The sequence below is a fragment of the Monopterus albus genome, unplaced genomic scaffold, assembly GCF_001952655.1.
Source record: "Monopterus albus unplaced genomic scaffold, M_albus_1.0 scaffold342.1, whole genome shotgun sequence".
Lineage (NCBI taxonomy): Eukaryota > Metazoa > Chordata > Actinopteri > Synbranchiformes > Synbranchidae > Monopterus > Monopterus albus.
Genome location: NW_018128222.1, coordinates 116,115 through 132,472, shown reverse-complemented (window position 1 = coordinate 132,472; position 16,358 = coordinate 116,115). Strand labels below are relative to the sequence as shown.

The 16,358-nt window shown below is 42.1% G+C and overlaps 1 protein-coding gene, 1 long non-coding RNA gene and 1 other non-coding gene across 3 annotated transcripts in view; all 3 read right to left on the bottom strand.

Moving 5' to 3' along the window:
• kdelr3 (KDEL endoplasmic reticulum protein retention receptor 3) overlaps window positions 1–1,616 on the bottom strand; it is a 3,205-nt gene extending 1,589 nt beyond the window's left edge. Inside the window, exons 1-3 of the mRNA XM_020624954.1 lie at window positions 1,207–1,616; window positions 789–889; window positions 367–525 (exon numbers count right to left, since the gene is read on the bottom strand). Of these exons, the coding sequence (XP_020480610.1) occupies window positions 367–525; window positions 789–889; window positions 1,207–1,297 (351 nt within the window). The 5' untranslated portion in view covers window positions 1,298–1,616. The remainder of the gene's footprint in view (window positions 1–366; window positions 526–788; window positions 890–1,206) is intronic.
• A 751-nt stretch (window positions 1,617–2,367) lies between these two features.
• On the bottom strand, window positions 2,368–14,943 carry LOC109974646 (uncharacterized). Its single transcript, XR_002277004.1, has 3 exons — window positions 14,908–14,943; window positions 3,170–3,872; window positions 2,368–2,804 (listed from the first exon to the last, which is right to left on the bottom strand). It is a non-coding gene; the product is annotated as an uncharacterized LOC109974646 (long non-coding RNA).
• Window positions 11,757–11,839, bottom strand: trnal-uaa (transfer RNA leucine (anticodon UAA)). Its single transcript has one exon. It is a non-coding gene; the product is annotated as a tRNA-Leu (tRNA).
• Window positions 14,944–16,358: the final 1,415 nt, after the last annotated feature.

Sequence of the window (16,358 nt, the reverse complement as noted above, 5' to 3'; positions counted from 1 at the left end):
AGGGGGTGGGGGGGGGGGGGGGTGGGGGGATGAGAGCTGAAATGTAACTTTATAGTCCAAAGTGGTTTTTGGTATCTATGTAGCTGTTCTGCATCTACTGTTTCTCATTTTGTGGCTTTTTGTAGTGATCAGACTCACTTTCCAATGGAAAGGTTAACAGTCCCTTCACAGTTCTCTAAGGGGATCTAGGGGCCCCCTGACTCCTTAGACCCCTGACCCTGAGTTCAGTAATCCATCCATGATTAGATCATCTATATATTACATTATAAAGCTTTAATCACTCCAGCTGTAACCTGGATGTATTCTCGGCTGCAGCCCCTCCTGTGTCCCAGCCTGTAGTACTGTGTGCACTCTGTACTCATTTACCTCCAACGGGGTGAAAGCGTAGTTCTCCAGGAAGGACAACCCGATGACTGGCACCAACAGAAACTCCACCCGGAACGTGTCGTTCTCCGAGTTGTACGAGTTCCTGAAGCGCATGTAGATTAGGTAGACGGTGGCGTAGGACAGAGCCAGGAACACCACCTGGGAGCAGGGATGAGTTACACTGGGAAACAGTTTGTAAGACCTGCAGCCTGCTAGTGAGCCTGTAGGTCATTTAGCCTAGGCTCATTTATGTAAATGAGGTGGACAAAATAACAGAAACACCTATCACTGTAACAGTCCAGTTGAACACCAGCACGCCACTGTGATCACACAGGTGAATTAACACCTGGGCTCACTACAGGTTAAGAGAAGGCATCTGGGGATAATGCACGTGCATGTGTGTGTGAAATCTAAACACCTACCTTCATGACCGTGTTGTAAACAGAAATGAAGACTGTGAACAAGTCCAGGTACCTGGTGGTGAAAACCAGTGCAAACAGCACCTGAGACTTTCCAGAGATGCCTGGGGACAAAAACACATTAAAATGAGATTATTCCTTGTTTAAGGCCGATGAGCTCAGCAGCAGAAGGCTGGCGGAAGGTCCCAGACACAACCCGGACACAACACAGACACAAGCAGAACATCACACAGCAGCTGCAGCAGGCGGCAGTTTGCTGTAACGTTGCCACGTAGCGCTAACTCCTGCAGCATTAGACAAACGCCCTGCACAATGCACATATCAGACATGTACAGACCCGGATCACTGTGTTTGTGAACACTGACACACTCTGAACTGCAGCTGCATGCGTGGTGCTGCAGGCTGCACAGTCTCAGCCTACCTGCGCAGGACTTGGACCTCCAGATCTTCAGCAGCAGGATGATGATAGCCACCAGATGTGACACGTCACCTGCCAACCGAAAGACGTTCATGCTGTTTTTTTTTGTTCCTCTTCTACAACAAAACTGTAAAACAACTCTTCACAGGCCTCCCACGTCCACAGGAGCCAGGGTGCAGACACAAGACAGACTTTAAGAAGCCAAAGCTAAGGAGAAGCTACCAACTGCGCAGTCCGGCCGCTCGGTGGCTCCTGGTCTCAAACGCATGAACATAAAATGCGAATTATTCCGCGCGCACACCGAGCTGTCTGAGAGAAAAGTTGTTTCTGAGGAGATGACGTGGCTGACAGCTCTACCAGCAGGAACCAGACGGAACCAGCGTCAAGTTTACCCGGATATGGCCGGAAGATCAAACACCTGCAGCAGTTTCCGGTTTTGATTTTTCAAAGTAAAATTCGCGTTAGTCAACACGCAAACTTCCTTTGATCATTTACCCGATTAAATGAAAAGTCGACATGTTTTTACGGTTAAGATAACGACACATTTCACATAGACAACTATTATCAGGCGTTTCGTTGTTTTAAAAGATGCCGTTGTTTTATTCGAAATCTCCACAACTTCCGGTGTTGCTCAAGTCTCTGGTAAACTTGATGCAAGTAGGAACTGGTAGAAGTAGTCAGATTGTTTACTTAAGTAAAAGTAGGAATACCATAGTTTAAACATACTTTGCTACAAGTAAAAGTCATGTACTCAGAACGTTACTTGTGTAAAAGTACAACAGTATTGGCATCACAATATACTTGAAGTATCAACAGTGATGTTTTACTGTTTTACTGTAACAATATAAGTGTAAGACAGACTTCTTTCTCAATTGCACAAATCCTTCAACAGAACATTTGAAAACCACAATTCTGGTTGCGTACCTTTATCCTTTGCTCGTTTCTCCTCTTCGTTTCTCTTTTTCCTAAATTAGGCATCTGTCAGCTTTGACCTTTTTCTCTCCATCGCTCTGTTTTTTTTTGTTTTTTGTTTTTTTTTGCAATTGACAATCAACAGATTTCCCATCCCCCAAACACTGTTATTCACGACCAGAAGTCAAGACTAAACCAATTCACCTCGTATTACCTATTTTTATTAGCCTTTTCACACAATTTGGAAAAAACGTGCAAATTATAGGTCTGTGTTTATAATATTATGAATGAAATGTGCGTTATGTGGAAGAAAGTCAAGGGGTCACTGACTTAGTTTAGCCTACTAAGTGGAGTAGGCAAAAGTACCAGTACTCATCCTGCAGAACGGCCCGTGTCCCAGTAATGTCTCTGATACTGGATCATAGTGACTAATGCATTACTGTGTCCATCACTTTAATGCAGCAGGAAACAAATTCTGTGAGTCAATTACTGAATTATAGTATTATTATTATCATTCTGGGATTATTTTATGCCTTTATCATACAGCAGCAGTGGAGAAATGACAGGAAAATGCAACATGAGTTTTTAATGAGAAAGACCCAGCAAGTCCATAACTTTAACATCACAAATTGTTTTAATCAAAAGCACATTTTTATTTATTTTAATACAACCAGCTGTTTTATCCAAACCTTCTCTGGTTCATGGCAAGCAGAGGTGAAAGCCAGCATTGATTCGTTTTCACACAGTACACAATGTTTCAACAAAGACAAGAAGAAGTGAAGTGAACCTCAGAAGTATCTTTAACTAGAATCAGATTATCAGTCCTGCTCTTCATCATTATCACAGTTGTCTCCTTTTACCACAGTGGGAAACACACAAAATAAAAGTTTACATTCAGCAACAGCAAAGAAAATATTGATTACAGGCCCAGAGTCCCAACATAACAGCCTTTAATGAGAAAAACCCAGCAAGTCCATAACTTTAACATCACAAATTGTTTTAATCAAAAGCACATTTTTATTTATTTTAATACAACCAGCTGTTTTATCCAAACCTTCTACATACAGACCAGTTGGCTCTTTTCAGTAGGTAGTTATGTTCAGGATCTGATGAAAGTGGACTGAGTGTGAGTGTGTGTGGTTGTCCACATGTCAGCCATGTGACAGACTGGTGACCTGTCCAGGTTGGACCCCACCTCTCACCCAGTGTCAGCTGGGATTGGCTCTAACCACTGCTGTGCTGTGCCACCCTCATTAACAAACTAACTATGATCTAAATAACAAAAGTTACAGAAATGTAAAAACCTGGCTTCTGTATTTAATGAAATCTGAAGTCGGATGAGCCAAACATTTTGCTTCTTGCTCAGTAATAAGGATCACACAAGTCTCCACTAAGTGTCACCCATCACATCCCCTGTGGATTTTGTGTTGATACCCTTCACTAGCCCCAGTGCACCACTGTGTCTCTGGTGACGCTCCACTTCGCTTCATCCCCAAAATGGCAAAGGAGGCGAGTTCCCATGGAAACTGGCTTTGGTCAAAGTCCCCGGTTTTACCTGGTGACCATTAACTGGCTTGTGCTGTGAGTCTCTTCTGTACTGTAACACAGCTGCTTCTCCAGGCCTCCTCTCATTAAAGGTTAGAGAGCTTCTACATCAACATCATCCACTGTGGACTGCTGGTGGCTGCACCTTCCTTTTACTGACGCAGCTCAGAGGTTATTTCACAGCTGGATTGTTGGCTGGAAGCCAAGGACGCCTGTGTGCAGACAGACATGAAACACGAAAATAGAAACAGATAAGCCTGAGTGAGTGTCACTGTTTTCCAAACATACATCACTTGTCTCTTGATTTTATATTAAACTTTTAAACAAAACCTTTTACACAAAAAAAGGTAAACTACTGCTACAGTACAACCAATGACAGCCTTCAGCATGTATTTACCATCAGGTTTGTGTCGCAGGTATTATGATGGAAAGATTACGTGGCAGGAGTTTCTTTGTATGTGTGGACAGACCATTTTCTCTAACAACAACAGACTGCTGAGGTCTGTAAGAGCAAGCAGAGATCTAAAGCCACGACAGAGGACACAGTCCCATGTCCCACCTCGTCCACCTACAGAGTTGGATCTGAAGGGATATTTCTTGGTGATGTGACTGATGTAAAGAAATGTAAACTGCTTTCGTCTTGCCAGTGTTGTTTTATATCCATTAGATTTTTTCCACATTGACATTAGGCATTAAAAAGAGAAGAGGATATTTTCCTAAATAACTTCTGCCACATATGACCACATTCTTTGAAGAGTCTCTGGCAAACTGCTGATGGGCTTTTGGCTCTGGACTAGCAAAGTCCAGAGACTTGTGTCATGTTTCAGACTGCATCTACATTTTGCATTGTTGAAAGTCTACTTTACTTTTTGTGAAAGCAGTTGGATGTACTACTTTTCCTTATCGAAGAGGACAAAGTTCACAGACTTACATTTTTATGATACACTTTTGTTCATGGTTCGTGGTCGTCATGTCTGCAAGAATTCCCTGCAAAGTCCACGGTTTGCACGTTTGTGAGACCACCTTAAATCTTTTCCTGAACATCATAAAAACACTCCCTTTATCTAGGCACTTTAATGTGCATCAGCAAGAACCTAGTAAGCAATAAACCTAGGAACTAGGAACACAGATATTTTACATTTTAAAAGCATATATTGTCTTTTGAAGAGAGTTGAGTTTAAAGTCTGACCAGAGGTCGCTGTGACGTTACTTTGCTCACAAAAAACACAAATCTCAATTATAAAATGACAGAAGTTCTCATTTGAGCAGAAAATGTGTTTCTGTGAGATGATGTCAGTCAGAGAAGCTGAGTGAGAACACAGGACGTCAGGGCCTTTGTTAATCAGTCTCACCTGCACATGTCCTGCAATGTGCTCTAACTGGGCTCAGATCCTAAATGTGGCTGCTAAACCTGTTGGTTTTGTTTTCTACTCCAGAGACCAGTAGCAAACAGTCTAGTATTAGTTTATTCATAATGAAATCTACAGTTAAGTTGCTTAAGACTAATGTGAAAATGTGAAAATATACAATGTTCAAAAGGCTTCGACTGGCAGCGTGTGACTCTATAACAGGAGGAGCTGACCTGAGTACAAGAAAGCAACCAGTGTTTTGTTTCCTGCTTTGTATTAAACTTATGTTTGCTCGGAGATAAATCGCACTCAGAAGACTATTATTATATTTGAAATGAGCTGAAAAGAAAAAATCTTAAATACAAAGCCCTTTTTTCTTCCTTGTGTACATTTTGATGTTGCAAATAAATACTTATATAATTTTGGTTGATTCTCTGTGAGACAGTCTGATGTCGAACTGTGAAGCTGCCGTGTGCAGTTCGCTGTGTCCTTACGGAGCCACTAGATGCCCCCGAAGCCATTTCTGCTGCAGAGGGCTTCAGCAGAAAACCCTGAGCCTTGTGACCCCTCTAGTGGAGCAAGTGCAGAATTTCAAACTCTGAACTGAGAACGCTGAGCCCAAAGTCTTGGATGTTATGAGAAAAAGACAATAAGACTGAAATATCCCAAAGAAAAATGTTCAATGAGTTCTGGCCTCTAATAGCTACGTGTTGGTTGAGCATGTAAACACAATGTGACTGACTTTGTTCACGCCAAGAGCTCCAGACATCAGCACGTCCTGCAAATGTGCTGAGAGTGGCTTCGATTCGACTGGCTAATCAGGTACAACAACTAAAACCAACTGTGTGAGCTTACTATAGGTGTGCAGCGCCTTTAGAACAGCTAATCATTTATACACAGAAGAAGTAACCTACGTGACTCAAACTACTGGCGATGACATCATGTGGAAACAAACTAGGCCTTTTGTTTTTAGGTTTTAGTAAAACAGTGTTTTTGTGCATAAATGACTGTGTAAGATAAACTTGTCTACTGGCTTCACTGCAGGTTGTTCTTTGATAGGCAGCTGTGATTTTAGACACACCCACAGGGCTAAGGTGTTAGCTCTAGCAGAAGAGAGAAAAAGAAGACTCTCCTAACACGGGACAGGTTAAAAGTCAGTCAGTATTTTGTAATTCTGTGGTGCTGCTGGAAATAAAGAGTCTGTGCAGAGACTGGTTGTACCAGCGAGGACAGTTCAAAGAAGCTAAACGTCAGTGCAGACAGACCCGGGCTCATCTCCACCGTTTCTGACAGGCTGGATATCAACAGCATAGAAGCACAGCCAGCTGTGTTTGGTCCTCTCCTTACACCTCTATGTAAAGTCAGTCAGAACATGTCTCCATCACATAATGAAATCCTTTTCTTCCATCTTGCCTGTTTTATATTCTCCCCAGATTATAATCAAGTTAAAATCACCCAGTGACAGACTAATAAGAGACTTCCCCCATCAGCCCTCATGGTTGCCCTGTCTTGATCTTCCTTTAATTACATATCCTCCATCTCTGCCTGTCAGTGTGTCACTGTTCCCATGAGCCAGCGCCCCAGCAGCACAAACTGCCCACATGTTGAGCCTCCAAACCTCAGGAGAGGATGAGAAGATGAAAAGAGGGGAATCAGGAGGAAGGGGCGAGCTGCTCAGTGAGCGCAGGCCTCGAGGCTATCAGCTTTTCATTAGTGACTCAGTGAGTGAGTGAATGAGTGTGATCGGTGGAAGGGTAAAACAGGAGGAGCCGTGCTGGGCCACATTAGCTACGAGGGTAATTTAGGGGCTCCCACTGACTCCTATTGTGTATTGTCTCCAAAGTGAGCAACCGAGGCCTAACAGTGAGCCTTTGTGTGCGACATTTAACTGCCTGTTAGCATGCTAATTATGGGATGTGTGTGTGTCTGTGTGTGCCAGCGTGTGTCCATCATCTTCTGGTCTTTTCCATCCCTCCATCTCTTCCCTGGGATTTACAGGCCTCTAATACTTCTGCTTCTCTTCCCCAAGAGCATGAATGCCCCACTGATCTCTGTGTCACTGCTGTGAACCCGTTTCAAGCTCCTTCCTGTTGTTGCCATTTTCTTCGGCTCTGTCTTTATTCTTACATCTGTGTGCTGGCAGCCTCTTGGTTTTAACAAACTGCCAAACTCTGAATCTGTTTTGCTTTCACATTAACACATTAAGCCTCTCTCACAGTCAGAGTAGGACATTATCCTCACATTTAGCTACAACAAACTCACTTCAGAAATGTATTTATCAGTGATGACTCCTGCAAACTCTGCAGCCATCTTCAGCCTGTGCTTCCTTTTCACCCGTCTCCCTGTTGTCGGATTAGGGGTGTACAATTACAGATTTTTGGCCAAAGAGAGGAGCCGTCCTAGAAGGGGGAAGAATGAGGGAAAACTGCTTTTGAAGAGCTGCACCTGAAAACCTGTCAAATAGCTTACAATCAAACCCAAACTAAATAATGTGGGGTGTCTCTATTATTTTGTCTGCATTATATTTCATAAGTGTTTATGCTACGCTGACCAGTCAAATCAAATAGCACACAAAGTGCATACGCTGTGTTTGGTCATTAAAACAAATGTGTATGTTTTAAACTGGGAATCCATCTGATAAAAAAATATTTTAGAGAACTACTTTGACCCTTGAAGTGGATATTAGAGTGGATTAAGAAGGAGAGTGACGACATCTCTGACTCTATAAACAGACTGTTTTTAATGGTGGATCATGGGAACGTTGAATAGTTCCAAACATTAGGAGCAGCGCCATCGTGTTACAATGACCTGGCTGTTATCTTATAAAGAAAGATGTTGAAATCACTAGAAATAATTATACTTGACATTTTAAGTTAGCGACGTGTCAAAACACATTTACATTTATACACATTTCACAACATTTTTGACTGTCGCCCTCAAATAGTGGGTCACTTTAATAATTAGCTACCTAGCTAACTAGCTAAATTGGCTGAGCCATCTGCAACAACAGAACACTGAATTAGTTTGCAAAGCTGTACAAGTTAAATGCAGTCATTTCATGATAAATCTTGTAGTTTCCTACAGAAACCAGTGGCTCTGAATGCACCGTTTGGAACTATTTAGCTACATGACTCACATGACTTGCTACCATTCAATGCTGCAACTCTTCTATCTTAAAGGCTCTGGTGGATTCCTGATAGTTTATCTAAGAAGAGAATGAGGTTAGCCTGCATGTTGCACACTTACAGTAAAAGTGAAAAACATGTATAGGTGGATTCACACCAGACTACATTCAAATCTGTTGAAATTGAATGAACAAGCCTTTAGTAAGTTCCACTTCATTTAAATGTTGATGCATATCCTCACTCCACTGACCAGGTTTGTCATCCGCATGGGTCAGGTGACTTTATGTTGGTTAAATATCTCAACTGATCACGAGGGAACACAGCTGAACAGACACACTGACCACAACAAGAACGACTTTGTAACCTCACGTTATTTCTGATCTGGATGCTGCAGCTGAAATCAAAACATGTCTATGATATACAGTAGCTGATACTCTGCAGTATAAACGCCTGCACCCTGGTTGTATCAGGACGCCCACAGCCTGTCCTCTACCTCGCAGACATGACCCTGATTGAAAAAGTTGTTCATTCACATTTTAACTTTCCCTATTTTGCCTGCAACTACTAGTCCGGTCAGATTTTTACTTAGTAAATGATCTTGTTGTCATAGTTACTGCCTTTACTCTCATTTATCTGTCATAAGTTGGATATGAATTTATTTCATTGTCAAGATATAGTTTTAAATATATAGTTAGTTGAAGTGTGGCCTCTCATTTTTTACCTGTGGGAACAGTGTGTGGTCTTTGCTGCTCTGAAATGTGCACCCTGTCAGGGTCTTGGTGTTGTGTACTTTTCTGCGATCAGCTGGTGTTTTCTCAGTGTGCACCTACCCTATGTGTGGCAGATGCACATGACTCTCAGTGTGTTTATAAAATACTGTGCCTATATTGTTTACCTGTAAACAGCAGTACACAAATCCTGGTTCACACTTCTGCATGTAGTTAGCACAACGATTTAGTTCACTACATGTTTGTATGAATGTGGACACGTCTTCTTCCATGTGTGGGTGTGAGTCTACGTATGCAAGCGGCTGCGGGCCCTGTGCTTGAACTCGAGCTCACATGGGCAGAGTGAGGGAAGGCCGCGGGGTGAGAAGGCGAAAGGAGAGGTGACTGATGCCCGACAAACTCGCTATCTCCCTCTCTCCTTTCATTTCCATCTCCCAGCATCAAACAACGACCTCTTTCATTCAGGCATCTGTGTGGCCAGCCGCCCCCAGACCCTCGAGGCCTCCACCCGTTCACTCTGCTTAATTCAATGTTCCGAGAAAAACCCATGATTGGAAAGTGACTTCTTTTTATCCTCCTCCTTTTCTACGTCTCCTTAGAAACACTGCGCCTCTTCCTGTTCACCCTACGTCTGTTTTTCAAAACAGCTCCTGTCCTGTAAACAAAAGGACAGAACAGGACACAGCGATGGTGACAATTAAGATGCCAGAACATGGACTCATGGAACTGATGTTACTAATGCAGTACTGAAGATTCAGCTTCGCTCTTTTTGAAGCACCTGCAAACGAGACAGGTCATCTGTGAGAAACTGAGGCCCAGTCTCTAAGAGTTTGTCTATGAAATGACTCAGATCAGCTCTGCACTTGCACAGAGACACAATTAAGTGACAGAAACCATTTTAGTACAAAACTAACTCAAGTTCTTCTCCTGCTGTCTACAAGTAGCCTACACTCCTTTGTGAGTTTATTACACCAAACTCAAACTCATCCACTTTTATCCAATAACCGTGAAGGTGATAATGTTTCATTTTGCTGAGGCTCTGTTGATTCCACTTCCTGGTTGTTTTGGAGTCTGTTGTTGGACTGTAGTGTGAAATACCGGGAGCTGCCTTCATCCACCCTGCTAGTTTCAATGTAGGTAGATTAAATATTAGTTTCCCCTCGTTGCCCTAAGTGTAAGGGAGCTTTATGTCAACGATCTCGAACACTTATCTTACTGTTTGAGTAAATCTGGTCTGATTCAGCCTGTGCTTCTTAGCCTAGGGTTGAAAATGTACAGCTTCTGTGACAAAAACATAGGAAGGTGTACAGATTGATTTGTGCTTAGTGCTGGAAGACGTATTCAGCTCCTTTCCTTAGTAAACAAATACCACATTTAAATGTACTCCAAAATGCAGTTATACTGTGATGTTGAAAGTACTGAATGTTTCAGAACTCCTTATTACTGCACATTTTTAAGTGTTTGTTTTAGAATTACTGATACATTGTAATGTGCAGGCAGCATTCAGTTTGGTCAGTTTACATACATGTTGTCTGGTAGTTCACAAGAATATATGTTTTATAAGATGATCATTTGTTTTGTGTGTAACACTTTATGGTAAATATGTACAACTCAAAGAAGGCTGCTGTAAGCAGAACGTGCATTAATATATAATAATGTATCATGTTTTGTTTTGTTAGTTAATAAGAAAAAAGCAGAGTTTAAGTTTAAGCACAATAAGTACAGTAAATGTGATCAGTTACTTCCCACCAAGTTTGTTTTACAAGTATTTAAACTGCACCTTGTTGTGCTCAAGCTAAATGAGATGTTTAATGAGATTTTTGTTTTGTGTCCAGTCTATGAGAGAGTCTGTAAAGTTGAACATTTTTAGAGGAGCACATCCCTGTAACGGGCCAGACAGGCAGCACAAACAGCCTGACAAAGAACAGCCTTGTTCCTCGCTGCATTCTTCAACATCATTTTCTGCATTTTCTCGCAAATGACTCAATCTGCACGTCCCTCGCCTCTCACTCCTCCCAATTATCATTTTTCAAACATGTCTCCTCGTCCCACAGAGAGATTCCAAATCTGCTGACTTGGGGAGGGGGGGGGCTGTAATGTTCTATAATATAGGCTATAATATTCAAACTGCAGGGCGGACAAAGAGAGTGCTGAGTGTTAGTGAGTGGGGCTGATTGCGGTTGTGAGAGATGCAAAGCACCACTGAAGATTCTCGTTCTCTTACTTTCACCTGCATCATCCTCCTTTTGTCTTTTGCCTTTTGTTGCTGTAACAGCTGCATCAAGGGCTGATGCTGAAAGCATGTGACACTTCACAGTGTCTGCTCAGTGACACTGTGACTACAGTAAAACGTACGTGAACAAAACAGCAATCAACAACCTGAACTGACGGCTTTCAAAGGTCAAAAGTCACGTGGCTTGAATATGTAAACAACATGTACAACAAGCCACGGTCATTTTGGTGCACGGTAGATAGAAAAACATTTTTCTAAACTTGTTATCAGACAAGAATGTAATTTATCAGGTCACAGACAATCACCTAACACCGGCTCACAGAACTCAGCTTGAGCAGCGGGATCTGAACCCAAAGCTTGATTAAGACTAGAGCATTAATCCAGCACCTTAGTCTGTTCGGCCATGTTGCCAGACAACATTTTTCTAAACTTGTTATCAGACAAGAATGTAATTTATCAGGTCACAGACAATCACCTAACACCGGCTCACAGAACTCAGCTTGAGCAGCGGGATCTGAACCCAAAGCTTGATTAAGACTGGAGCATTAATCCAGCACCTTTGTCTGTTCGGCCACGTTGCCAGATGAAACAGCTGTGGGCAGAGCTGTTACCACATCCTTAATGGAGTTACTGTATGTGTAAACTAAAGCTTTGGGTGCTTTACCAGGAGTGGGGTTCGAACCCACGTGGGCATTTACCCATTGGATCTTAAGTCCAACGCCTTAACCACTCGGCCATCCTGGTTGATACAGTGTACTGATGGTGTGGTGAACATGTTACACTTCTATTTGATGACTCCTTGTGTTGTCTAAGTACCTGAAATATCAGCTTCTCTGTTCGGTAAGTTCTGTGTAAGAGCAGCTCACAGTTTTAGTGTGTTAGCATGCTAACATGTACCTATTAGCACTAAGTACCAAAGTACCACTGAGGCCAATGGGAATGTCTTTGACATAATGACTTACTTCACCAAAAGCAAAAACTGTCAACCTGCTGGTGGAATTAGAGGAAAAGTGGGGAATCACCAACATCAGTAGGACTCATCGTCCGGGGACGCCTCTACAAACTCAAGGGAATCAGTCCAACAGCTGTAAAGATATCGTAGTCTGGAGCAAAGTGGGGGAACGACCGACAGACTGTCAATTCTCAGAGAAAACAGTGACAGTCTAGAGTCAGCTCACATTCATTTAAGATGTAACTTTCCACAGACTTACTAAAGTCACACTAACATGAGTCAGTCAAAGCCAATAAAAGACCATAAACTCAGTATGATGAACAATAAATGAGCACATAACACCAACTACTTCCTGAGAGGGAAACAGAAAACATGAGCTGTTCAACTTCTCAGCAACAAGTAGGACGATTACAAAATACCAGCCGAGATCAGCCACAGGTAACTGAACTCCTCTCTGTCTGAGCTGGGACCCTTGGCCCAGCACCCCCCACCTCCTCCAACACCACTGCCACCACACCCCCACCTTAACCCTCATATATCAGTTTCCTTTAGATGTTCCCCATCACACATCCAAAGTAACTGGATTCTTTCCTTTGACTGGTCAGTGGAGATACGAAGCAGAACCCACACAAAAGGGCGTTTTTTAATTTGAGCGACACACACACACACACACACACACACACACACACACACACACAAGAATGGGAACTTTGGTGCCATGAGCACAAAGGCAGGATTCACAGATGTTTAAGAGGGGGACCTATTTAAATGTAACACAGCTGTGTGAATTTATTAAGGAAGATAGGTGAACAGAAAAGATCAGGAAGTTCTTGAGAAGGGCTAAAATAATTTTATTACCTGCCTGAAGACTCCCCGACACTTTAATTGGGGATGTAAGTCAACTTTATGACCATTAAGGAGAAGTCTATAAATCATAGAAGCTCAGATGTCATTATGTGGTTGATCTGGACCTTTGACCTTTGTCCAGAGGACACTCAAGCTTGAATGCAGCCATGAAAGCCAGAGTTAATTACATTTGTAATAACTTAATAGCAGTAGTTGCCGGATCCTTCGGCAGGGCTGACTGACTCACTTCAGTGACCAAACAAGGACACACCTGCTCTGCCCTGCACAGGTGCATGCAGGGAGACAGCGAATAGAAAACGAGAGTGACATACAGGGTAGAGGCAGAGGGGAATAAACAGCATGCAAATGATACAGCGACTCAGATACCATGTGCTGTTGTCTTGGAGAATGTCTCCTTCTTCTTAGACTTAAAAAATGGCACTGGCATGTGACCAGAGACAACAAAACAACAGGACACGTAGTTTAAATATGTCAGATTTGACCTTTTGTTTGGCTGTAAAATGACTGATTACTCTTAAATGTTTCTCACATTTGACAAATTAAAAACACATTGATATTAATTCCTCTTATTTCCTCTAAATTCCTTTTTTCTAATTAGTGTAAATTTGTATTTATTTGCTTGTATACTTGTCACTTATTTAAAGAGCTATGTCACCTGGCTTATAGCCGGTGGTCAGTTCAGTACCTTCACCGGGAGAATTTGAGATTTTGTTACAATTTAAGCTGTTTTTCTTATTTAACCTGGTTTCTTGTGGAGTCTGTTCTCCCTCTCGAACATTAGCATTAGCCCTGATGATTCTCCTGCTACAAAGACTATTAGACCATATTTAGTATTTAGGTTGAGCAGGACAATGTGAGTTTACAGGTCTGAAGCAGCTCTGCTGCCCCGGCCTCATCAGCCTGGGGCCCCTGGCCTCCTGATCACAAGGCCGTGGAGCTGTGCTTTTGTTTTGACCCTGAGCTGTGTGTGTGTGTGTGTGTGTGTGTGTGTGTGTGTACTACATCATCTATGTCACATGACAGGATAAATTTGTACCATTTAGTTTGAGTGTGTGATTAAATCCATTTGTTATTTTATTACTTTCCAACACAAATTAACTGTGGTTGTAGTTTCACATTAGTGACAAAACATCAAAAATGACAAAGTAATTTTATTTCCAACAAATTATATTCATACAAACAATCTATACACTGAGTGGGAACAGGTTCAACTGTTGATCATTGTCAGCTTTTTGTTTCTTTCTATACTTTACAAAAGGCCTGAGACTAATATATATATATATGTGTGTGGTATTTTATTAGTTTGAAAGTTGCTTCAGCTACTTGATTAAAATGTAATTTTAATTAAGTTCAACATCGCACAGTTTAAAGTTCATCTTTTGACTGCAAGACTGAGTAGATGTGATTTTCCATGTAATACATAGAGCCTCATAGAAAACTGGAAAAAATAACAACCAACTTTTCTAGATGATGTGATTTTGTCAAGCTGCTTTTCAATGGGAGCTTTTAAAAATTAAATCCCCCAAATCAGTGGAATTTGTATCGCAGCATTATCTTCATGATTAATGTTTGATTTCACTGACTTTGCTTCGATTAATTGAACTTCTCCCAGTCTGAACAAAGTTTGTCCACTGTCCATCATTATTCTGAAGTCAAGCTTTACGGACAAATTAAATTCTTAAGCCAGAATAAAAAGTTTTCTCTTATCTCCAGACGATTTTTTCTCCCGCTCCTCAACAACAAGCCAACGGTTTGAGAGATTCCTGAAACATCTGATCACTCACGGACGCGTCACGGCCGAAACCAAACTTCGTCCCTCTCCTGATTTATTACATCAAGACATTTCTCTCACACAAACACATTATACCAACATTTCCTCTCACCTACAGACGCCATCAACTGATTAGACACTAACTTTGTCAGGCCTGGTTATTTCCCTTCACTTCACTGGATGCGCTCAAACACACGGACAGACGCCACAATAAACACTCACGTCAAACCGAGGCCGGGCCGCAAATCCTCAGCTGAGGAAATCCCCGGAGTGGCTGTCTTAAGATCCCGGGTTTGGGGCTCCAGGAGCGGTGCAGTCCCACCACAGCTCCCCGGGCTGAGGCTCCGCGCTCCTGGAGCATTTTTCTCTATATGTCAGAGTTTATTGAGACGCAGACAAAGAGTGGCGGTACAAGAGAAGACACAAGCCTTTCCTTCTTTTCTTTTCTTTCTTCATATGCACAGAAGTGCTTTTTGTTCCCCTTTTTCATTTAAGGGAGAAGGGGGTGCTCGTTTTGATCACATGATTGCAATTCACCTGAGATAAAACAAAGGGCGCAAAGAAAGGAGGGGAGAGGAGGAACGAAAGAGGCAGAGAATCAGACAGAGAGATGCACTCATGGTTAGGATTCCCTTATCACAGTCAACATTCATGGATAATGAAAAAAATGGTGAATTCTGGACGGAGGGCCAGTGCGTGGCATGGCGCGGATACAAGGGGTCATTGTTGGAAAGAACAGCGCCTGGGTTTGTATCCGTACGGCCCATAACGTCCCCTCTCGTCTCTCCTTTCTGCATTGGCGGTTTAAAACGCGCGCTCTGTGGCTCTGACGCAGTTACAGAGCTCACACATGGCACATTGTCGCCTGCCACACACTCCCTTCAAGGGCCTTTAATCGGTTCTAGTCGTGTGCTGGTGAATAAGGGGATTAATCCAGACCTGTAGTAATAATACAAGGTTAATGACATCACCATTCTAGTTGTATCAGATCTAACCCCGGTCCCATCAATCACATATCAGCTTCATAATTAAATGATTTAGGATACATCTCAGATTGTATTAATAAGTGAATGTGTTTATCTTATGGCACATGAGGCGCGGTTTACCTCAGTCCCATCCCCTCAAGAAGTGACCAAGACACCTTTTTGTGCATCTGTCTGGACAGAAATCTGTTGCATCCAATCATGTTCTAAAACCTGAAATGAACAGTTTCACCAACGTGACAACATTTTTCTCAGCTGACATGAAACCAATCAGGTTGAAGGTTTTATTCATTAGAAGTGACCTGTCCAGAAAAAGCCTAGAAATAGAATGATTGCAATTTATACCTCTAGTGTGTTTTGAATGTTCATTTTGGTTTCAGAAATACTGCAAATGAGGTTATGTTCATCTAAGATGAACACATAAACAAGGCCTGCATAACATAAACATGAAGTACACCAAGATGAACACATAAACAAGGCCTGCATCACGTCTCATAAACATGAAGTACACTGCATGAGCTGCACTGATGTTTCTACCCACATTTATTAGGGTGGTTATGGAGATAAAACACTATCAAAATGTTACAGATGCGTGTTTAATGTTTTGTCTGTAACAAGCCATTTGTGTGTGTGTCATGCTGTTCACAAATGCATGCTGTACAAACTGCACATAAAACACATTTTACAAAT